At 53.7% G+C, this 23,301-nt stretch overlaps 1 protein-coding gene across 3 annotated transcripts; it reads right to left on the reverse strand.

The window, feature by feature from the left end:
- Positions 1-4,905: 4,905 nt before the first annotated feature.
- Positions 4,906-19,764, reverse strand: TOB2 (transducer of ERBB2, 2). 3 transcript variants are annotated; one of them, XM_072656268.1, is made up of 2 exons: positions 19,562-19,764; positions 4,906-8,580 (listed from the first exon to the last, which is right to left on the reverse strand). In XM_072656268.1, exon 2 carries the CDS (start codon positions 8,475-8,477, stop codon positions 7,440-7,442), a length of 1,038 nt encoding a protein of 345 aa, XP_072512369.1. In that variant the 5' UTR covers positions 8,478-8,580; positions 19,562-19,764; the 3' UTR covers positions 4,906-7,439. The 3 variants fall into 3 exon arrangements, with proteins under 3 accessions (XP_072512369.1, XP_072512370.1, XP_072512371.1); XM_072656269.1 differs by lacking the exon at positions 19,562-19,764 and adding an exon at positions 17,651-18,003; XM_072656270.1 differs by lacking the exon at positions 19,562-19,764 and adding an exon at positions 12,665-12,685.
- Between the last annotated feature and the right edge of the window lie 3,537 nt (positions 19,765-23,301).

Raw genomic sequence — 23,301 nt, forward strand, 5'->3', positions numbered from 1 at the left:
ATTCCCCTACTAAAGAAAGGGCCAAAATGTAAAACTCTCGACTGACCGAGCTGGAAGAGGCCTAGGTAATCATCTGGCCGAAATTCCTCATTTTTGAAGTGGGAACCAAGGCCTAGAGAGAAGTGACTTGCCCCTCACTCATCGAGTCCATGGTAGGTATGGAAGTGGAACTCCATCTACACAAGCTGGCCAGCTCCAGCACCCACCATCTCCCTCTCCTAGTCTCTGTGTCTAGTCAGAGGGTCTCAGCTCTCAGCTTCCCTAGTGGGAACATCCTGGTTGGGCCCAGCCCAGCTCCTCTAAGACTGAAACAGCTGCAGCCAGGCCCACGGGCCCCAGGTGAGCAAACTCTCTTCTCAGGGAGAGTCATAAATAAATAAACCTGGATCCCTTTGCTTCCTTCCCAGCCTGCTGCCCCATGCCCTTTGCCAGCGAATGTTCTTTGACCACATGCCAAGGAGAAGAGAGACACAGAACACAGTGTCCGGAGCAGGCACAGATGGGCAGTGCTGAATGCCTGAGCTGCCCTCCCTTCATCCCTTGCCCTTTGCCTTTGAGATAAGAAAAAAGTGGTCTTGAAGCTCCCACTGGACCCTTCCCTACCATGGTCACTGGCACCCTGAGCCACCTACTGCCTCCTCATTCAGTAGAATCAGGCTACCAGTAGACTTCCTTCTCCACTGGGAAGTCTTGCTGTTTGGCTCACTCCCATTGGCTCCCTCCCTGACTTAGAATTACAGAACTTTGGAGCTGAGAAGGCTCTTAGAACATGGGGTGTTGTACCTGGGAGTGGGGACCTTAGAACATGAGATCTTGGAATTGTGAGGACCCTTAGGACATGAGCTGTTGGAGTTAGAGAGGGGCTTAGAACACGGGCTGTTGGAGCTGGGGGTGGGAGGCGTTAGAACATGGATGACCCTTAGAACAAAGAGGAAAGAAAAGGTTGAGATACTGGGGAATAATTCCCTCCTACTGTTTTCCGCTTCCATCTTCACTCAGAAGTTCTATGCCCACTGTTTCCTCCCCAAGGAGTCACACATAGAGCAGGAGCTGTTCACTCTTCTACCCATGTGATCTTGGGAAAGTTCCTTCATGCCTCTGGGCCTCAGTTTCCTCACCTAGAAAATGAGATCGTTCATGGTCCTTTTGTCTAAACTCTTCATTTTCCTGATGAGCTCACAGGTGAGAAGTCACTCAGGAGGAAGAGAGATGATTTGAACCCAGGACCTTTGGGTCTTAAATATTCTTTCTGAACCAGGCTGCCTTATCTCTGGGTTCCCTAAAACTCCCATTGCTAAATCCCACTGGCTCCTGGCCCTGGCTCATCCTCAGCTGTAGACTGTTTCTGAGCTAAAGGCCAGGCAGGGATAGAAATAGAAACTCTAATGTGGGAGCTTAGGGACACTCAACTGAGTCCCAGGGAACTCTCAGACTAGGCAGAAGATCCTGGCATGGCTCCTGAGACCAACAGGGAACTTCCCCTAAATGGGGCCTTTGGGCTTAGGGCTCCACCAAGGCTGGAGCTCCCTGCAGGTCCTGGCCCAAGTTACTGTCCAGAGGCCCAGCTGTTGCTGTCCACAGATGAGTCCAAGATGACCCCCCTGAGGAGGGTTAGCACAGCTACTTAGGGCAAAAGTGATCCTATGCCATGAGCAGCCACACGTTTGGGGCCACTGTGGCGCTGGACTTGATGTCAGCTCTGTGTTCAGATCTCTGTTGTGTACTAGGCAGGTCTGCTTGGGCGTTCATTCTCCTTCAGGAAGCCTAGGGCTGCTGACCAGTTGCCATGGATGTCCTAGTTCACAGTTAGGTTGGACCATGGGGCCTCTGGTATCTGTCCTACCTCTCAGATTAGCTGGCCCTTCCTGACCTGGGAGTTTCCCTCCCTTCTGACCACATTATCCTGACTCATTCCCCACTTGTGTCCTGCCCTGGTGCACAAGCTGGTACCCAGGGCTGGAAGACACTCCCTCCTCATCCCACCTGCTAAGATGCTCCAAGGTTCCACTCAGACCACAGCCTCTCCAGGTAGCCCTCCCTGGTCTGCACTAAGTCCTCCTCCAGCTCAACTAGCCTCTCTCATCCATGCCCTACAGATCTGTAAGCCCCATCTCTCTATGTTTGCCTGTCAGCTCCTCAAAGGCAGTTTTCTGATGTTGTACAGTGTCTGTTGCTGGATGGTCTTGGAGTGGCCTGCCTTCAGCTGGGGGAATGTTAGGAAAGGGGGAGGGGGGAAGGAAGCGAGAACTGACCAAAAAAAGGAGGTGAACTCTCAGCCTCTCTCTTATTTACTGGCTCAGCCACCAGACTCTGACTACCCCCGAGTGACTCTCTAAGACTAAACACTGTACAGCTGGGTAGTCTGTCTGTAGCAGACATTATATGCTATAATATGCTGTATGGTACAGTATACTTGTGTAAACTGGATAGCATACACTGCACTGGAGTCTGTCTCAGGACAGACAGTTCCCTGAACCTAAACAAAATCCCACCTGAAAAGATCTCACAGATCACGTAGTGCAGGGATTCTTAAGCTAGGATCCCCTATACAGTCAGCAGGAAGATTTCAAAGGGGGTTTGGGAAATGGGCAGGGGGGAGAATAAGGTCTGTATTCACTGGTCCTAGACTTCCCCAGACTGCCTGACCAAGGAGACCAGCACACACAAGAAAGCAGCCCTCTAGTTTTATAGATGGGGAAACTGAGGCCCAGGGAAGGGCAGTGACTTGTCTGAGGTCAACCAGCCTTGCTCAGGGTCATAACAATGGTGAGTCAGGGTCACCGACATGAAGCTGAAAGGGATCTCAGAGACCAGTAATGCAACCTCCTCATTTTAACCTGAGGGCTCTGAGACATTGCTGCTGACTTGCCCCAGGCCACAGAGGGAGTATGGGAGTGGCATTTGAACCCAAAGCCTGCATTCTTTCTACTATTCCACACTTCCTCTCTGGATAGGTGGGGAGAGAGATGGAGATCTGGATCAGTGGGGAGAGGGTAGAGCCTGGCTTCCAAGCCAGGCTGGCAGAGGTCCAGAAGAGACAGATGAGGAGGATGGGGCTTCAGCCGCTCTGCTGTCCAAGGTGCTGAGTGAAAATGCAAACCATCCCTTACAGGAGATTTAGGGGGGACCAGCCTAGAGCATCTGATGACCCATCTTCTCTGACCTTTTTGGGGGGAAAGAGTCAGTGGGTGAAACAGCTGCGACAACAGCCTATGAGATCATGGAAGGTAGTGTGAGAAGGAGGAAAAGTCCCTGTCTGAGCCTTTCTGCTGATCTAGTAGTAATTATACCAGGTCCTACCCTGCTCACAAAATCCCCAAGGCTCCCTGTTCCTTCTGGATCAAAAATAATCCTGACACTTCACAGTCTGCACAGCCAGGCCCCAATCTACCTTTCCAGCCTTATTACCGCCCTTTATAAGCTCAGTTCCCATCCCTCCTACCAGAAACTCCGTCTTTGGATTGGCCATCTCCCATGCCTGGAATGTATCCCTTTCTTAGCTCTAGCTTTGAAATCTCTGATGCTCATTTCAAGCACCACCTTGTATATTAAACCTTTCCTGATCCACGTGCCTGTGCCGCCCTCCCTCCCACCCTGACCCCAGCTGCTGGTGTCTCCTCCTCCATATTATCTTGTACTTAGATTAGTTCATTTTCAGAGGGCCAGTGTGTGATGTGATGTCACGATGTCATGGTGTGATGTTGACTGATGAGTGAATTGGATTTAAGTGAGGCAGAGTTGTGCAAAGTCATCAGCCTCATTCCCTCTTCTAGAGTCATCTAAGTCCAGTGGCAGGACAAGTCAAAGTCCACTTGCCAGGCAGGTATAAAATGGACTAAAGACCTCCTCTTCCCAAGGTTAGGATTAGGAGTGTCCCCAAGACAGATGCTGCCTTTGAGTTCAAACCTGGTCTCTGCTCTTTACTATGTGACCTTGGTCCATTTGCCAACTTTGGAACTCCATTTGGGCTTGTGAAACATGGGCAAAGTCCAAAGGCCAGAGCCCAACCTCTCCCGCTGAGAGATTAAGCTTAAGCTCTGGATTTAAACAACCCATTCAAAGCAGCAGAAAGTATATTTCTGGCAAATGCCCAGCTTAAGAGCTGCCCAGTGATACAAAGTCACCTGGGTGGGTGGAGGTAGGCTACTGGATGAAACTAGAGTAGGGAGAACTCAGGGGAAGGGAGGGAGATGACATGAAATGGAAAGAATTGGAGCCAACTTTCCAAAGATGTAAACAGAAGGCAGGGAGGGAGGGCAGGTTGCGTTAGCTTTCTTTGGACCCAAAGGTCTGGCAAACCAAGGCCTGGGAGGAAGGGCAAAATCCCTTATCTGGCCCTGAGAGATCATGAGGGGCACCTAGGAAGGGCCACCATTGGGGACGACAGGCCTGAACTTAAACCTAACACAAGGGCATTCAGGCCCAATGCACCTGGCACTGAGCAGCTAGGTCACCTTGGACACTGGGCTTTGCCAGGCCATTAGCAAAATGGAGAGGAACTGTAATATAGGATAGGCATTGGGTCTGTCCTGTCTCTGCCATTCCCTGCCTGAGGGCACTTGGTGCAGCGCCTCAGTTTCCTCCTCTGGACTAGATGGCAGAATCTTGGCTCTACTGAGCTGACTGGAGCCTCAGGAGTCAGCTAGTCCAACTCCCATAGAACAGAGGAGGAAATATGAGGTCTCTTCCTGCTCTACAAGTATAATCTTAGGGTCTGAGTTCACATCTCTAGTGCTGTTTTGTTTTTAGCTGTGTGGCCCTTCCCTAGACTCAATTTCCCCTTCAGTAAAATAGGGGCCCTGATTTCCCAGGTCTCTTGCCTCCCCATGCCTGCTGTCCCTCTGTCCTCCCATCGCCCTCAGTAACACCCAGAAAATTAGAAAATTTAAAAAAAAGAGACAGCTATCAGATATCATGCTTTTAATACAAACTTAAAAAAATCTGAAACAATAGAAACTGTACAGATTTGATCAACCGTGTGTTTTGTTTCCAAACTAAATCTCGAAACATTCCAATGTCCCGTTCCAAAATATTGCACGACAGTCTGAATACAAAACCCCTGATTGTATTCCTCCTTCACTAAAGAAAAAAATAAACTATCCTGCTCCCCCCCACCCCCAGCCCTTCTCTGATACCCTCGGTGCCACCCCTTCCCTGCCCTGGGAGCAAAACAAGAGAGAATCGAGACCCTGCTTCAGTGACAAGAAAAATCATTCTGGCCTAAGTTTACACGTCCACCCACCTTTGGAGACCTTCCTGGGGAGGTGGGATGGACGAGGGATGGGGACCCAGGGGAGAAAAGGCTTCAAGTCTCTCCTCTTTTTTTCCCAAAGATTTTCCTGAAAAAATATTTTTTTTTGTTTCTCTCCTCTTTTTAAGAAAAAATCTCCAAAAGAAAATTACAATTTTTTTTTACGTTAGAAATATACATATATTATATATACCTCTTACATTTTACAAATGTAGCAAATTATTCATTACAAACAGACACCAAAAAAAATGTAAAAAATAAAAAAAAGCTTTCCTACGAAACCAGGTAAATTAGTGCAGGTTTGTTTTTTGTTTTTGTTTTTAAATAAAAAATAAAAATAAACTTGAAGGTGAATGCCTATGTCTGAGATGGGAAGGAGCACAGCACAGGGGCCCACTCCTGAAAGCCCAGGGCCTCGCAGCTCTCCTGGCTCCCTAGGTTTGACACAGACAGGGCTGGGATGCTGGAGTGGAGTGAGTAAGGCTGTGCCCCGTCTCTCACAAGCAGCATGGAGAGCTAGTGCCATTCTGCCTGGGCCTCTGGCATCCACTGGGGGAGGCCGGTTCATCAAATATTTTTTTAGGGGGGAGGGAGAGAAGGGCTGCCCAGTGCAGAGGGCAGGGATGTGTGGTGATGGGTGACAAGGCCAGGAAGTTACCTGGCTGGGGGAGGTAGAGCTAAGCTGCCCAACAGAGCAGGGTGGCCAGGCTGGCAGTGGGGACCACAGCTTCAGGTCAGCCTTGGCACCTGACGGGGCTTTGGTACATACTGATGACTGAGGCAGAGCCGGGAGGAGGGGGCTCATTAGCAGGGACAGGGAGAAGGCCGGCTTTGATGTCCTATGCCTACTAGGCCAAGGCTTGGCAAGCAGGAGCTGCCACACAGGCTGGGCAAAGCACAGGCAGGCCTGGGAGTGAGCAGAGGAGGGTCGGCTGAGGGCTCCAGGCCCATTATAGCTTAAGGCCAAGGAAAGGTGGAAAGGAAGAGGGGCAAGAGGAGAGGAATATGAATTCTGAATTTGTCCCAGCCCCCTCCTCCAGGCACTGCTTTGGGACCCTAAGTGCTCCCAAGGGTCTGCACCCCTGGCTTAAGGCTGGACCCCGTGGGAGCCGAGGAAGGTCCAGGCAAGCCACTGTGCTGTGCAGTTCTGACTTACTCACTGGGAGCTGAAAGCCTTGGTTTCTTTGTATTTTTGGTCAGAGTCTGAAATAAAAGTGCAGGTAGTCTGGAAACCAGGCAGCTGAGAACCCTAATTCCGCTCAGTGTGGCATACCCCAATGGATCTTGGAGTGTTCTAGGGCCATCCCCCCACAAAGGATTCAGAACCAACCCTCCCCTCACCCCCTTCCTGCCAACCTCACCCCCTCAGGAATACCTCAACATCCAGAAAGATGTTGCCCACCCTGGGATATGGCTTTGTGGCCTTTCAATCCTCTGAAACAGGGCACCCTCCCCTCAAGAAATGGGACAGCTGAGGCACCGGGGAGATGCCTGAGCTGTGGAAGGCTGAGGGTGGTATGGCTCTCCTAGGGCCCCTGAGATCAAAGACTTGGGCAAGCTGGAAAGGGGTCAGGTGAGGGAGGCCACAGAACGGAGGTGAGGAGCCCAGTAGGTTCTTCTCCCCACAGCCTAAGCCTACTGGGGGGAAGGGGATAGGAACCACTGCTGTCCAGCATGCCTCACTAGCCAGACCAAGGCAATGTCTCCAGGTCTGACCAGACCACAAAGGGTGCATAGCTTTGGAGGGGGAGTGGGGAGAGGCTGTGATCTAACAGGGAGGCCCTCCCCTCCCTTTGGGCCATTCTCTGGACAGCAGAGGTCCCAGATCAGTTGGGTACAAGAAGTGAGAGAGGAAAGGGAGATGAGCCTCTGGACCACTTTCAGCACGAGAAGCCACTAACGATGTCAGGGGAAAACAAAAAACCTAATTAAAAAAGAAAGAAATTCCAAACCCCAAACCAACCAACCAAATAAATCAGAGACAGGCAGGAAAATAGCAGGGGATCAAGTTAAAACGCGTTGGCTTCGGGGAGCACCTGGCCCCAGGCCTGGCCTGTGCGTCTCTTTTTTTCCAAGAAGCCAGAAGGAAGATCGGAAATCTTTTTGTATATTTCTATTTTTCCTTTTTTTTTTCCTTTCCTTTCTCTTTTCAGTGGCGGTGATGGTTTCCCCGGCCCCCTGTGGGGGGTCAGTTGGCCAGGACCACCGGCTGGAAGGACTGGCTGGGGTACTGCATGGTGTTCAGGTTGTAGCTGAGGCCTTCCACAAAGGGTGACTTCTCCAAGAAGAGGCTGTTGGCACCGCCTCCAAATACCTGGGCCACATCGAAGCCGCTACTGCCCCCGGAGCTGCCGCTGCCCGGGCTGCCAAAGGGGGCAGAGGCCAGGCCGCTGCTAGGTGGCCCATCCACCCCATCAAAGAAGAGACTGGGGGAGCCACCGTTGTACACAAATTCCTTGGCATTGGGGGAGAGCTGGGACTGGGGGCCTGGCCCCGCCCCGATGAAGTTCAGAGAATGCATGGACAGGGAGAGGCCCTTCTGCCGCAGCAGGGTGTTGGTGGGAGACCGGGCCAGGCGGGACTGCTGTGGGGGGGGCTGCTGGCCTCCTCCACCACCTCCAGCCCCGCTGGCACTACCACCACCTTTTTTCATCTTGGTGGAGCCAAACTTAGTGGCAGCAAAGGTGGCGGTGGTGAAGGTGATGGGTTGGGCCGAGCGGGGCATGAAGGTAGGGCTGGGTGGCCGGCCCAGGGACGGTGAGGGCGAGTTGGACAGGGAGTTGTCTTGACTGCCAATGGGGACAAACACCTGGGCCTCTGGGTTGAAACTGCTCTTGATCTCCTTGTCCAGCTCGGCGGCCACACCAGAGCCCTCGCTGTCATCCAGGTACAGGACTTTGACAGCACCCTTCTCCCCGATCTGGTAGGAGACCTCAAAGGGGTCAATCCAGACACTCAGCTCCTCGGGCACATTGGTGCGCACGTCCTCCACAGCCAGGCCACTCCGCTTGGCCGCCAGCTCTACCACAGGGTCCACCACCTCCCCAATGTGCACGCAGCGGAAGCCCGAGCCCTTGAGGGGCTTGTCTGGGTACCAGTGCCCTTCATATTGCTTCTTCAGGAGGCGCTCCAGCTCTTCACCAAAGAGGTCTGCGCGGCGCCGTGGCAGCTTGTTGTACAGGTAAGAGAGGATGAAGTTGAGGGCGACCTTGATCTCCAGATGCATGTTCCTCCCGTCCCGGGGCAGCAGTAGGGAGCACGGTGTGTCAGAGGGCAGGACAGTGAGGATGGAAGACACGAACGTGGGCAGGTTCTGGTTCCTGATGGCTCTGGGGAAACAAGAGAGAGGAGGCCTCCCGTAAATAGGAGTGAAGCCAGGGCATGGAAGGGGGTGAGCTCCCCAACCCACCTAAGGCATGCACAGGGGCAGGAAGGGTCTGAGGATCAGGGCCAGGTCAGAGTGACACCAGCCAGCCCGAGCAAAGTGAGAAGGCTCATGGAAAACAGTGTCCAGTTCCCAGCCGGCCCCAAGCAGTCGTGGGCTAAGACACAGAGTAGTTTTGTGCTCCACTAAGCAGGAAGTGGTAGGGCCAGCCCCTGACATGGCCCTAAGGAGCACATACATACATACATATACATATACATACACACACACACACACACACACACACACACACACATGTAGTCTGGACAATGGACTCCAGGACTTCCCTACAAGAAAAGGCTTCCCAAATCAACGGAAGTCAGGAAGAAAGACGCTGCCCATGTCACCAGTAATCTTTATAAGCCAGAGATGTTGGGCTGGGAACAGAGGTCGCCGTGTAGGCAGGTAAGTGTGCTCATGTCAATACAGAGGCTGGATGGCACTCAGGGAACATGAGGGGCTCCCCAGCCCATCCTGGGAATTCTGAGCCCCACCCCACCTCCACTTGGGCGCATCAGCTCTCCAAGCCAACCACAGCATGCTCACACTAGCTCTCTGGCTGTGGGCCCCCAGCTCACTCTCTCTGAGGCCTCCTGGCCACCTTGGCCCACCATCACTTCCCAGAGAAAAGGTCGGTGGTGAGATGGTTATCTGGTAGTGCCTCCCCACTGAGGCTGAAGGAAAAAAGATCAGTTCTCAAGTTCTCCTTAATTCTAGGTCTTATTTCTCATGCTTTTTGGGGGGTGACTTCCAATTTCATAGTGTAGGGAGCTGCCTGTGAAGGTAACTCTTCACCCATCAAAATCAAATAAAATCAAAACTGGAAATGGCCCAAGATGTTAATGAGATGTCCAAGATCACATTGCTGGTCTATGTCAGAACTCAAACTCAGGTGTTCCTGGATCTGAGACTGCCCCTCTACCCAGAAGGTCTGTTCAAGGGAAACGAAGGCCCACTATTGGTGAGACCAGGAACAAATCTCTATACTGCTCTGGGCCAGTGTCCTTCTCTGGAAATGAGAGGGTTGGCCCTGGTGGTCTTAAGGGTCTCTCCCAACCCCCGATCTATGATGTCAGACACCCTGAGCTGCAGCCTAGCCAGCAAGGAGTCAGTTGGCCACTGTGGGTCTGGCCGCTGGGGCCCAAGGAGGAGAATTCCTGAGAAACGGACCTGGGATGATTCTAGAACTGGCAGAAGACCAAGAGGGGAGACAGAGACAAAGGTGTTTCTCAGCAACATCCTGGTCCATTTGGGAAACTCAGCACAAAGGAAGAGGCGTCCACCGCGTATCACAGGCACCTCAAAGTAGGGGGAATGGAACCATTCTAGGCCAGCTCCAGATGAAGATGCATGGGGACACAGGGTGGCTAGACCCCATGACCCTGCCCACTAGTGGCCATGGTTTGAGAATATGGAATACAGAGTCATGGGGTGCATGGGGAAATTGAGGGCCACCCCATGATCTTTCCAATGCCCCCAGGCTTCCTATACAAGGGATGGTCACAATGTAGGGAACTTGGGGCCTAGAAAGCACATGGGATGAGGCCAGGTTAATGGAACTGGGGATGTTTGCTCTGGAGAAGACAAGGGTGGCGGCAGGATGGTGTGCATGGCTGAGAGATGATCCCAAGGAACAGGGAGTATTCATTCAATTACTCAGCATACATTCACCCAAAGCTTCCTAGGAGGAGCTGTGAGCAGTGAGCCAGGGGCTGGGGGGACAGAGACAGCCCCACTCCTTGCCCTTGGGTGGCGTGTTCAGAATTGAATGCCTAGTAAATATATGCAGTACCAAGGGAAGAGGGTAGAATTGGGAAAAGGAAAATGAACTTAGCTGTTTTGTCCCAGAAGAAATCAAAGGCCAATGGGGAGAAATCAAGGGCAGAGAGGTTATTTTGGACTCCACTTAAGACCAAACTTCTTAGTAATGAAGCGTTGGGAAAAGTCTTGTCATGAGTCGATGAGTGGATCGTTGCCACTTGCTTGGGGGTCACTGTACTAGGGGCCCTTCAAGGCCCACTTTCCAACCTCTCTTAGCCTGGTTGCCCACTATCCAACATGATGCTTGACAGAACCACAGAGACCCTGACAGGCTGGATCGGACAGTACCAAGAGGATGAGATTCAACAGAGGACGATGCAGAGGCCCATATCTGGGTAAATCTGATGTACAAGGATAAGACAGCTTGGCAAGGCCAGAGCTCCCACAGAAAGACCAAGCTCAAGGTCAAGGCAAGTCAGGGTGACATGGCTGTCGTCCCGGCCCTCAAAGTGATGTAAATAGTCACTTACTATCTGGGCAACCTCGAATTAAGTGATTCTACCCTTCTGGGCCTGCTTCCTTCCTATCAAATGAAGGGGGTCTTCTCAGGTCCTTTCCAGCCCCACTGTTCTTGCCCTAGTTGGATCCCATCCGGAACCCTGTGTTCCACGCTTGACAAGAGATCTTGAAAAGCTCAGGTATAGCCAGAGGACATTCAAGATGCAGGGGGCAGGGACCAGAGACCAGTAGTAGGACAGTCATCCCAAGAGCAGAGATTTGGGGGCTAGAGAAGACTAAAGAGAGAAGAGCTGCTGTTGGGAAAAGAGATACGCAAAAGCCTGAGGGCAGAATCAGGCTCAGCAGGTGGAAGCTGCAGAGGCAGATTCAGGCTCTGACGTCAGAAGCTGGCTAATAATTGGAGTTGTCCACAGGCAGAAGGTGCCACCCAGGTGATGGGGCCCTGAGGCAGCCAGGCAGACTATAGACAGAGGAGGCTGAACCAGACAGCCTAAGTCTAGAGGTCCCTTCTTGCCTGGAGACTCTCGGACCCTTTCTATACACCAGGCAGACAGGTAGATCTGTCTTTCCAATGGACAGAACATTGGATTTGAAGCCGGAAAACCTGGGTCTGAGTTTTAGCAATGCCACATGAACTTCTCTGGGAGGTCACTTTATTTCTCTGGGCCCCAGTTTCCCTACCTGTGAAATGGGGGAACTAGACTAGATGACTGATTTCTAAGGACTCTTGCTGCTAATTCTCTGACCCTAGGGAAGGAAGACTTGCTGGAAAGAATGACAAATGTATTCCTGCAACAGAATGTCTGTTAGAGGGCTCTCCAAATCTGTGATTAAGCCCAAAGCTGCTAGAACCTGGGCACAGGGTGGGGACCCTGCAGTCTTGATGTGGCCTTCTAGGTCCTTGGATGCAGCCTTCTGACTGAGTCCAAGTTTTACAGAATAAATCCTTCTATGAAGGGGATTTGTTCTGTGAAGTCCATCGGGTTCAGTCAAAGGGCTGCACTTGAGGACCCAGAGGCGACAGGTTCCACCTCTGACTGGGCATATGAACAGATCACCAGAGACTCAGCTATCCTGAGCCCCAGCCCCTCCTGGCCTCTGGCAGCTGGGCCCCTTCCCTCCTCACCCTGGGCCTCCCTCATTTAATTCAGTTGATACCGGCTGCAGCTGGCCTTCTTCAGGCTCGTTAGACATGCTGACCAGCCCTCAGTTGCAGCCAATTGTTCTCCTGCTTGTTCTTGGCATCTCTGAACTGCATCCTCTGTCCTCATAGCTACCTCCTCCATGAAGACTTCCCGATTCCCCCAGCCCTGGCCTGCTGCTGCCCCCTCTCTCACACTGAAATGACAGTCTTCACTTTCTAACTCTATACTCACTCCTATGCAGACCTGCTGCCTCCCCAGGTGGAGACTAGTTCTGCGCTGTTTCCTCCCAAGCACCAGAAACAGAAGTGGTGTTCACTGCCTCTTTGGAGGCCACAGACAAAGCCAGAAGGAACCTCAAGACAGCTCCCCTAGTCCCACTCAATCTGGAAGCAAGCACCTGTCTTTGTTTCTGCTTTAAACAGAGCCTTGAGAAAGGCAGAAGAGAAGGTGCCAACATACACTGGCCCTTGATCAACCAGATCACAGACATGACCCTCATCTTCTTCTCTAAGACAAGCCAAGATAGGTGGAGCAGCCAAGGAATCCCAATGGGAGTCCACTTACCAGGAATCAAGGGGATTCCTTTTCTTTCTCGACTTCTCCCCTGGGCAGCTCCCTCCTTGTTCTGAGCCAGAGTGGTTCTGAAATCATCCCTATAGCCCCACATTCCAGCTGAGGCCCAACTCCTACCTGTACGAGGAAGCTTCACAAATAAGGAAGCCGACCAGGACACCTCACCTCTCTAATTGGAGAACAGGCCAGGCCAGATGGCTTCAGGGAGGAGCCCTGTTAAAAAAGGGAGGGTCGAGGGCAGAGGGGCCAGAGCAGATCCAGTGGTCTGCCCACTTTGTTGTCCTGGCCAGGCCTCAAGGGCCGGACTACTCTAGTGTGATTCAAGGGGCAGAGGAAAAGGGCAGCTGTCCCCAAAACCCCAGAGCCGTGCCATGGAAAGATGTAGTAGCTTTTAAGCTGAGGATACATTCACAGAGTTTCTGTTAAAACCCAAGCGGAGAGGTGGCTGCTGAAAGCAGCTGCCAGCTAGTTGGGCAAAGGGCTCTGCTCACACATGAGCATTCTAGAGCAAATTTTTATGAACTATCATGGACTACAGGAAAAGGTACAGGGTTCTGCTTAAAAACAAAAAGACTAGGAAGGCAAACCTGGCTCTGAGACCTTGGCCAACTCATTTTCCCCATGCCTCAGCCTCTTCACTGCGTAACAGCAGTTAGATTAGATGACCTCTAAGCCAATATACTTAATTTAAAGGGCACTGAATATGGGGGGGAGGGGAACTTCAGAAAGAAGATTGGGGGTTGTATCACCAAAAACAAAGGCAGGTTTAGTAGATGTTGGAAGAAGGCAGTAAATTCTTCCGAAGGCTCATGATGAAGCAAGTCTCCTGGGTGACCTTGGATAACTAAGTGACTTTGACTGGAGGGCCTCTCATATCCCTTCCAGCTGGAAAATTCTGGTCCTAAGGGATTCTCTGGGGAGAAGAGGTAAACTCTAGGTGCACAAGATGGTGTCTATACTGACATCCAGCTGCTGTGCTCATCTACTGTGGTGACTGTGGCTGTGTTATAAAGGAGGGAAGATAATGGGTGGCAGGGAACGCAATCCCAGATACAGAGGAGGAAGGGACCTCAGGAGTCATCTGGTACAAGCCTCTTACTGTACCAAGGGAAAATGAGGCCCTAGAAATGAAATGTCTGCCAAGGTCACCTTGTTGGCACAGGATCCCAACTGGCCTGTGACTCCAAACACTGAGCCGGCCTGTGTCCAGCAGGAAACTGAAGGCTTTGGGAGTCAATAAAGAAAAAAAAGAAAGGGGACTGGGTGGGAGGGGGTAGAAACACAAAAGAGCCCCAGTCACTAGGAATAGAGGACAGATGACAGGCAGGTTGTCTACTTCCCAGCACACACACACTTTAAAAAGGCCAACTTCCTGAAAGGATTTCTGATAGCGACGGGGGGGGATGGGACGGGGGACCGGGGAGGGGAAGGAAGAAGTCTGGGAAAGCAGTCTGACAGGAAAAAAAGTTAAGAACAGTCCTGAACGAAGGAATGGGGAGCAACGGCCAACAAATCCAGATCCCACAAGGAGGGACCAGGGGATGGAGCACTCAAGAGACAAGGACAAAGCCCTCCTGATGTGAATGGGCAAAAGTCTAAGTTTTGTGTTGGCAGCCAGACCATAGTCAGCCAGTGCCTGCCTCCCTTCGAGCCCACCCAGTAGGCTGAACCAACTTCTCGACTTTGTCCAATTCCCAAAGGCCACTTTTTATTACAAACTGAGTGTCTTCATATTCCTACATTTAAGCCCCAGAAAAGGAATGTGAGCGACCAAAGTGACAGCTCTCTCCTGGCCACATGTCCAGATGAAGCAGGAAAGGACAGAGGAGAGTCAGAAAACCAGGGTGAGGGACCAGAGGAAGAAGCCACCACCTCCTACCACCTCTCAGGAATAGGCACTACCTCTGCTCTGCTCATGTGCGCACTGACTGGCCTGCAAGGCTCCAGACCCAGCAGCTGGGGAGGCTGCCCCCTAGCCCGACCCCAGAGCCAACAGTACAGCTAAGAGAGAGGTCTGTATTGTTATCTCTTCCTCCTTTCTACTCATTTTACAGAGGGGGAAACCGAGGCCATCCCAAGGTCACCGGACCTGGGGGTGATGGAGATCAAAGGCAAACCTCCATCTTTTGATTTCAAGTCTGGCCCTGCCCTTTGGGTATCGACATTTGAGGTCCCCAGTGCCTGCTCCTCCCCCTCCCTCTCCTGGCTCTCTGGGGTGACCTCCACCATGGTCCAAGGGCAAGTAGGATGCTTAATCACGTCCTTCACAGCAGCTGAAGGAGCCTGACTGTTACCCACGCTGGTGCCCACTTCACAGGCCTGGGAGGGCAAGCTGCAGGGCACGCCTGGGTGGGAGCTCGCAGCCCTGACTCTTCTGTAGTCTGAGCCCCTTCCCCGCCCCCCCAGCCCCCCAATATCTCCCAGCAGGCACTGGCAAATTTTGTTACAGGCTATGACACATTTAGGTTTTATTATAATTATCCTTCTTCTGCCCCTCCCTCACTCCCCTGCACTTCTAGGCCCTGGGGGGGCACTCCAACCCTCTCCATCCAGCCACTGGGGACCTTCCCCAGAAACCAGCCAAACTTTTGCCGAGAAAGGGGGTGGGGAACGCACACATCAAAGTGGGAGACCGAACAGGATTCTGGGAACTGTAGTCCTCGGGCAGCCAAGATCCGTGACCTACTTTTCCTTCGAACTACATTTCCCAATATGCCTCTCGAAGGCAGAAAGGCTCAATAGCCAAGCAGTTTACGCATGCACAGTAGGAGAGGGGTGGGGAAGGAGTAAGGGAAAAAGTTTCCAGTGCACATGCGCAGTGCTTGATTTCTCCCCCTCCCTCCTCCATTACTACTAGTCTAAATGGAGACCCCCTCTGTTTTATCCCCAGCTTGGCCCAATTACCAGGGAAGAGGCGCCCTCTCTTATCAAGGCAGGTCTTACAGTGCCAGTCAACAACATGCATGCTTCCATCCCTCCTATTTCCCTTATCTCCCCAACTAGGGCAGGGGGCTATTTCTAAGCAGGGTTTGACGTGTTTGATCTGAAAGCTATATACCAGGCCCAGCCTAGTCTGAAGCTCCAGGAAGGGGGCTGGCAGTCACATGGAGGCTGGGGGCGATGGGGGAGGAGATGCAAAGAGCCAGAGGGAACCACCCAGAGAAGGGGCAGCCTCTCCCCAACATCTTAGCAGGGAAAGAGGCGCATGCAAGGCACAGGGTGCCTCTGCCACGACAGGCCTGCCCACTTCTGGACTGATGGTCATCCAAAGTAACCAGCCTGGCTCAGTCAAGTGAGGCAAGGTCCCTGGCACAGCTCAGCTCTCTCAAGAAGGAAGGAAAACAGGCGCTTAGCACCTGCAAGGACTCCTCCAGTATATAAAAGTCCTCCCACCCAGGGGCCTACCCGGCAATCAGAGCAAGATCCCAGCAAAGATGCCTCTCCCCAGGGACTTTAATCTTCTTAATTTTTCCTCCCACACAAGTTTTGTGGGTTTTTTTCTTCCTTTCTAAGGGGGTGGGGATGTAACACTGGGTGGCAACTCGGATAAATAGGGAGGTAGGGAGACAGGTAGAAGACAGGTTAAAGTAGCCCAGTTTCAGAGGGTGGGGAGAGAGATGAAGCAATCACCCCAAAGCCCTACTTTGGCCAAAGCTTCTTGAGTAATAAAGGAAGAGATATCCCTTGGATGAACCAATACTTGAATCTATCCTCCCCTCCGTGCTGCTCCCTCATTCCTCCATCTGGACAAAGGCAGTCTCTCCTCTGCCCAGGGACAGGATCCCAACTCAATGACCTTTGCTGAGGAGAGGGGACACAGGGTCTCACCCGTTTCTCCCCCATCTCAGGCCCCTTATTTTAGCACAACCACAACCCAGGTAACCAGTCCCATAATGTTGGATTCCCCACTACACACTCCAAAAGCTGGAGAGGAGTGAACTCAAAATGGTGACTGGGGACAGGGGGGCAGTACTGAGGCCAGAGAATCTTAACCACTAGCCACCCCTCCTCCAAAGCATCTACCTTGGAAAACTCGAGTAAAAGAAAATAACAAAATGATGTCTCCGGTGGTAGACAAAAACCCCAAGGCCTCTGGGTCAGCGGGGGAGGGGAATAGTGGCCCTAGGGAGTAGTAGGTTGGTTAATCTATCCAGCGATTTAAACCTGAGAGGTAGCCAGCTATTTAGAGATTACAGGGGATTGGGGTGGGAGTGGGGGGGGGGGCGAGTTAAGAGGGAGGATTTCAACTCTAGCTCAGGGTAAGTGGAGGGGGGAGTGGAGGAAGGTCAGGTTGGGTCAAAGGGGAGGGCAGAGTTGGGCAAGGAGGAAAAATGGAACGGGGGGAGAAAGGTCAAGGACTCCCCAGGGAGGACTCAAGTGTGTGTGTGTGTGTAGGGGGGGGGTAGGTCTGGAGAGTCACAAAAGGAGAAAATGGGAGGTCAGCATGGAAGGGGAAAGTAGGCGCTCGGGGGCCGGGAGCCCAGACAAGGGGACCAGAAATACTGGGAGAGACGTCTAGGAAGAGGGGAGTGGGACTGAGAAAAGAGGGTACACGGGAGGGAGGGCAGAGCCGAGAGGGACTGGATCCGGGAGGTCGGGAAGGGAGGAGACTAGAGGGGAGTGGGGAGACAGTCGACCGGGAAACCCGAGGCGGTGAGGGGCGTTCGGGGAGGGCGAGGCAAGAAGGGAAGAGGTCCCAGAACCGAGTGAAGATGAATGAGCGGCGGCCGCCGACAGCGAGCGCGGAGCGAGGCGGGGTGCGGGTCCAGGGCGGGCAGAGGCAGAGCCCGGGGAGCGGAGCAGACCAGAGGGGGCACCACGGCGAGGGCAGGGTGCGAAAGGCGGACGCGGAGACTGGCAAGCGGGGGAAGGGGGTGCGGGCGGAGGCCGGCGCAAGGAGAGGCGCCGGGCGCTCGGAGGGGCGCTGGGGGGGCTGGGCGGAGGACAGGGAAGCCCCCAAGCCCCCGCCCCACTCACTGGCTGGCTGGCTCACTCGTCCCTCGGGCCTCCGGAGCTCCGGGGCAGGCGGGAGGGCGGCGGCGGGGGGGCGGCTACTGCTGCGGCTGCCTCCAGGGTGGTGCTGGGGCCGGGCGGGCCGGGCGGGCCGGACTGGGGGAGTCCGGGGGTCTCGGTCTCTGCCTCCTCTTCTTCGCCAGGTGCTGCCTGCTCGGGGTGGGGGTGGGGGTGACAACTAAGCGCTCTTTGTTCCCGGCTCGACGGCCGGGGGAGGGAGGCGATGGCGCTGGAGGGTGGTTTTGGGGGGCAGGGCGGAGGAGCAGCAGGGAGGAGTCGGGGAGTCCGTGCGTCCGTCCGTCCGTCGGTGTGTAAGCCTGGCCGCCCGCCACCGCCGCAGCCGCCCCGTCAGTCCGTCCGCCCGCCGGTCCCTGCCTCCCTCGCCCGGCCCCGGCCCGCCCCGAGTGAGCGAAGTCAATGAAAAGTTTCACCCTTAGCAACCTCGCGCACGGATCCCGGCTCCCCGGCCGGTGACGCGGCTCCGCGGGGGAGGGGGCAAGAGGAGGGAGGGGGAGGAGGGCCCGAGCCGGGACTACTTCCCCTTCCCAACCCAGCCCGAACCGCAGCCCGGGCCGTCGCCGCCGCCGCCTTTAACCCACTCCGGCCTGCGCCGCCACCCGGCCGGCCCGGCCCGCCCACGATGGGGCAGCCCCAGGGCCGCCCAGGCTGGGGCTTCTAGGTCGCTTCGTCCCTCCCCTCTCCCCTTTCTCTCTCCTCTTTGCCTTCGTTCTTTCTCTCCCCCCTTCCCGTCCAAATCTTCCCCTTCTCCTTCCTTCTCTCCCTCCGCTCTTTTCTCTCCGTCTTTCTCCTTTCCTTCCCCCTTTTCTTTCATTCTCCCTTCTTTCCTCTGCTTTTCTCTTGCTTCTTTCCGCTTTCGTCTCTTTGTCCTTTTCTCCTCCCTTGTATCCTCTTTTCTCTCCTAGATTTCCTCCTTCCTCTTATTTTCCTTTTCTGTCTGCTTTCTCTGTCTCCTCTCTGTCCCTCACTTTCTTCTCTCCTCCGTCCCCTTCTCCCCCCCTCACAGAATTCTAGAATGCAGAAGAGACCTCACGTCCGTCTAACTCAATCCTCTCCCATTATACAACCGGGGAAATTGAGGCCCAACCAGAGGAAGTGATTTACCGCGCCCAAGGTCACACCCCGGGAGTCCGTTAGTGGCACAGCTAGAATCGTACAGCGGGACGGACCCCTCCAACCCTCCGCTCCAAGCCCAGAGAGCAGTGCTGACCTACACGTCGCTCCAAGCGCTTTTCTCCCCTTGTGCGACACAAGGCTGTCCCCCTCCCCTCCTCCCGATGGAATCCTGTCCGCTTCTACGGAGCGCAAGCCCACGTAGCCCTCAGCTATCGGGAGTCCCCCGGGCAGGAGGGCGAGGAAGGAAAAAGCATCCTTCTCCCGGAGCTTTGGGAGCGATCAGTCCCTAAACTCGGCTTGACTGCAGGTTCCCCCAAGCAGCTTATCTGTTCAGGACTTAGGACAGAGCACGAGAATAATGTAATGCTTGAAAGCCAGAGGGAAGGACATGGAGGAGGGGAGGCAGGAGGGAGGACGACTGGGTGAAGGGGGAGAGGAGCCGGAGGACCTTCGAGGGACAGGCAAGGGAACCGAATAACCGGCTCCAGCCAAGCCCCAGGATGGAAGGGTCCCCGGGAGGGCGCCACGACCAGCGTGGCCACCGCCGCCTTCTCCCCCGCGGGCGCATGTCAGAGACATCCTCGTGGCAAGCTCCTCTTTAAGAGAAGTCCGACTACTCGGGGCGGTGAGCTCCCCAGCGGGGGAGCCCCCGGTGGCCAGCGAGCCGAATCCCTGGGCAGGGGGCGGGGTGGGCACGAGAGGGCCCCTGAGGGCGCGTCTGGAGGCAGGACGGGAGAGTACCTCAAGTCAGCGTGAGGGAGGCTGTCATCGCTGCCGCCGCCGCCGCCGCTGCTACTGCTGCTGGGAGCCAAAAGGGGGCATGGTTTATCTCGCGCCCTCCCCCCACCTGCATAATCCGCCCGACGCCCCGGCAGGTCGCTCGGCTCCGGCGCTGGCCCTGCCCCCGCCCCCCGCCGCGGGCTCCCCGCCCCCGGTTTCTGTCTCTTTATGACTGTACAGGGCGGCGGAGCCCCCGAGGGTGGGGGGAGGGGGAAGGGGGCAGGGTTGTGACGTGGGCAGCAGATTGGTCAGGTGGCCCGTGAAGTCGGCTCCTTCTGCGTGTTTCTCTGGGACACGTGCGCCGACGCCCCCTCCCGTTCGCTCCTCCCGGGGCTGCCACCCCCCTTCCTCCGGAGCCAAGCCCAGGTACAGCTCGCGCGCGTGTGCGTAAGTGTGCGTGTGCCCTAACACTCCCATCTGTCCTCCGTCCATCCGTCCGTCCGGGAGCCCGGGCGCTGGCCGCCCGCTCCTCCACCTTCGACCTTTCTCTCGAATGCCAGCGTGCCGGGCCCGCGGCGGCCCACGTGGGCCCCGACCTCAGCAAGCTTTCAGCTCGGGACAAGTTCGGGCTTATTGATTTTTTACAAATTGTCTTGAACACGCTGCTCTTTTGGGCGGGGGCAGGGGACAAAGAAGGGACACGTCTCCGAGCGTTGTCCTTAGCGCGGCACCGAGAATGCTGGGGATGCATCTGCCCCTGGCAGGGGTGGGGCAGGGGGAGGAGGCACGCCCCGGCCCCCCTCCGCTCCCCAGTCACGGCCGAGCTCGGCCCGCTTGGGGCGGGCACGCGGCGAGGGGCACCTCCACGGACTACTTTCCTGGGGCATCAGAGCGAGAAGGAGCGGATGCCAGCCAGGCACACCCCTCCCTCTTCCCCCTCCCCTCCCCCCATGCCCGTGTCTCTCTACTCTCCCTATCTCCCTCCCCTTCTTCCTCCTTCCCCCCTCCCTTTTCTCTTTGTCCCTCCTTTCTTTCCTGTCAACTTCTCTCTTCCCTCCCCTCTCCCTTCTCTCCTCCCTCTCTTTCTCCCTTCCTCTCCCTCCCTTTTCCCCTCTCCATTCTCTTCCCCCTCTGTCCGTTTTCCTCTCCCTCCTCCCTGTTCCACATGGGGCTAAACCGACCTGTTAGATGCACGAGCAGAACGGAGCTAAAAATATAAACGACATGTTAGCAACAGCATTCCCATTGGGCAGCAAGTGGGACTGGCAGTGTCTGATTGGCCTTCGAAATTAACCAATAGGGATGAGGCAGGCAGAGAGGGCGGAGGTTGGTTGCTTGGAGCCAATAGGATTACTCCTTTAAAGCAAGGGGAGCTGGGAGTTGTAGTCATTAATGAACTTTTTTTTTTTTTAATCCCCTCCAGGTGGGATCCAAGGGGTGAAATGTTTGCTTGGACATGAATGCCTTAGCCAGAGGGAATCATAGATTTTACAAAAATCTAAGAGCTGTGTTGGACCCAACAACTACCTAGGATTACTAATTTGTGGTCATTGACATGCCCTTCCACTTGAGACCATCTGGTCTATCAAATTCCACCTGGAGCTGGGCAGGACCATCAGAGACCCTCCGGTCTAGCCTCCTCATTTTACAGAAGAAAGGACTTGATCAAGGTCACACAGGTTACAGTAGGTAGCAGAGTTGGGATTTGAGTCTGGGGTCCTGTGGCTCCCAAGCTTAAAGGTTTTCCACTGGACCAGCCATCCCAAACCAACATTTTCGTAAACTTGCTGAATCAGAGTAGGAAGGACCTTCAATATGAACAGGGAATCCCTGAGAAGTGGTCATCCAGCATCCACTTGAAGACCTCCAGTATGGGGCAACCCACTGTCTCCCTTGACAGCCCAATCTACTCCTAGGGTTATTAGCTAGGTGGTGCAGTGGTACAGCACTAGGTCTGCACTCAGAAGGACCTGAGTTGAAATTCAGACTTGGACACTTACCAACTGTGAGATCCTGGACAAGTCATTTAATGGATGGTTGCCCGATTCCTCATCTGTAAAATAGGGGTCCATAATGACACCTACCTACCAGGGTTTTTATGAGGCCAGTGACATTTCTAAGGCACAGTGCCTGGGCCACATAGTGAGAGCTTAATCCACCCTTGCTCTGCTTTCCCTTGTCGGGACAGTGTTCCTTATATTAACCCTATGCCCAAATACCTTTCTGTAATGATTTCACCCACTGCTCTCAAATTCCCAGTTCTTTCTTCTAAGGCCAATCCTTCCTTTAGGTACCTGAAGACAGCTCTTAAAAGGTGATCCTCTCACCACCACATTAGAGGGTCTCTGTCAGTTCCTCCAAATCATAGCTACCAGTACTGATGATTAGCGTTGGTATCCATTTTTAAAAATGATTATGTGCCCTCCTCTTCCAGTGTTCTCTTCTCCAGGCTGAACAGCTTATACCCTCCCAATGTTCTTCCTAAAGTCTGATGCCCAGTCTGATGCAGCACCCTGTCGGGGTCTTTGATTTTGTTTCCCATTGCACCACAGTGGAAGGGAGACTGAATCTCCATCCACATCTTCGTGATGGGTCATTAAGCTGGCCCCCCTCCTATCCTTGGGGTCAACTGATCCTGTCCTCCCTCTGCTTGGATGATTTCAACTTTCCCTGAGTCTGTGTGTACCTTTATTCAGACCTCCCTCTGCAGTGCTGAGATCACCCCGATCCTGAGGTATGGCAGCCCAGCCGAGCACACAAGAGAGAGAGCGCTAAGGAAAGGCCAACTAGAGCCCAGTACATGCATCTAGAGGAAGAGGGGGTTTATCAGAGGCAAACTAGCAGGCCCTCGTTGGCAACTGCTAAGACCTTCAGCTACTATGTGACAGAGATAGACAGACAGAGACAGAGAGACATAATAGACACAGAGACAGAAAGAGAGAGAGAGAGAATTCTCCTAATGATCTATTTCCTCTTGTCAGGATAGGTAACTGTCCAGAGACAAATTCACGCTCAGGAACTTAAGCCTGTCTCCTCCCTTTCCAAATGGTCTTATCCAAAAAGAGCCCCGTGGGCTGTTCAGTTTCTCAAGACGGAAAGGGTCCTGGGGAGGGGACGCAGCAGCAAACTTTCTCCCCTTTTTTCAGTGGTCAGCAAGTCCTGCCAAATGGCTTAATGCTCCAATGGGTCAGGCGGATTATAATTGGCCCCAATGAACTCTCAGAGTGAAGTGACAGCCACACCAGAGTGAGAAATGACCCTTGAACTCTTTGAAGTCATCAAAGAGAGTAGTTTGAGATTTGTTTCCAATGCGATTCTTCCGATCTGAATCTCCTGCTCAGCCAAAATCAGCCTGGACAGAAAAGCAACAGAAGGAACTATCTTTGAAGGAGCAAGATTGAATGGTTGGAGCAAATGATTTTCTGCTCACCATGAATGATGGCAGTGAATTTAGATGAACAGGGAAAGTGAGTACTTCATTCAAAGGAAATCCTATCATGGGTAAAGGTTCAGGAAAACCCTAAGAACAGCTATAATGGAATCATAGTTATATGGGGGCAGGATTACAAAACTCCGACGTCAGGAAAAGAACCTTTAGCACCCATACTTCAGGCTTCAATCTAAGGAATTAGATTCCTATAGATTTACTGACTCAAGACAGTCTGTAATTCACCCACTCCTCATAATCCAAGCCCTTTACCTCCCCACAGTAGGTTTAGCAAAGGAGGAGAACTAAAAGGCCTTGTGGTCCAACCTACCAT

This window comes from Notamacropus eugenii, chromosome 3 (genome assembly GCF_028372415.1).
Source record: "Notamacropus eugenii isolate mMacEug1 chromosome 3, mMacEug1.pri_v2, whole genome shotgun sequence".
In the NCBI taxonomy this organism is placed as follows: Eukaryota; Metazoa; Chordata; class Mammalia; order Diprotodontia; family Macropodidae; genus Notamacropus; species Notamacropus eugenii.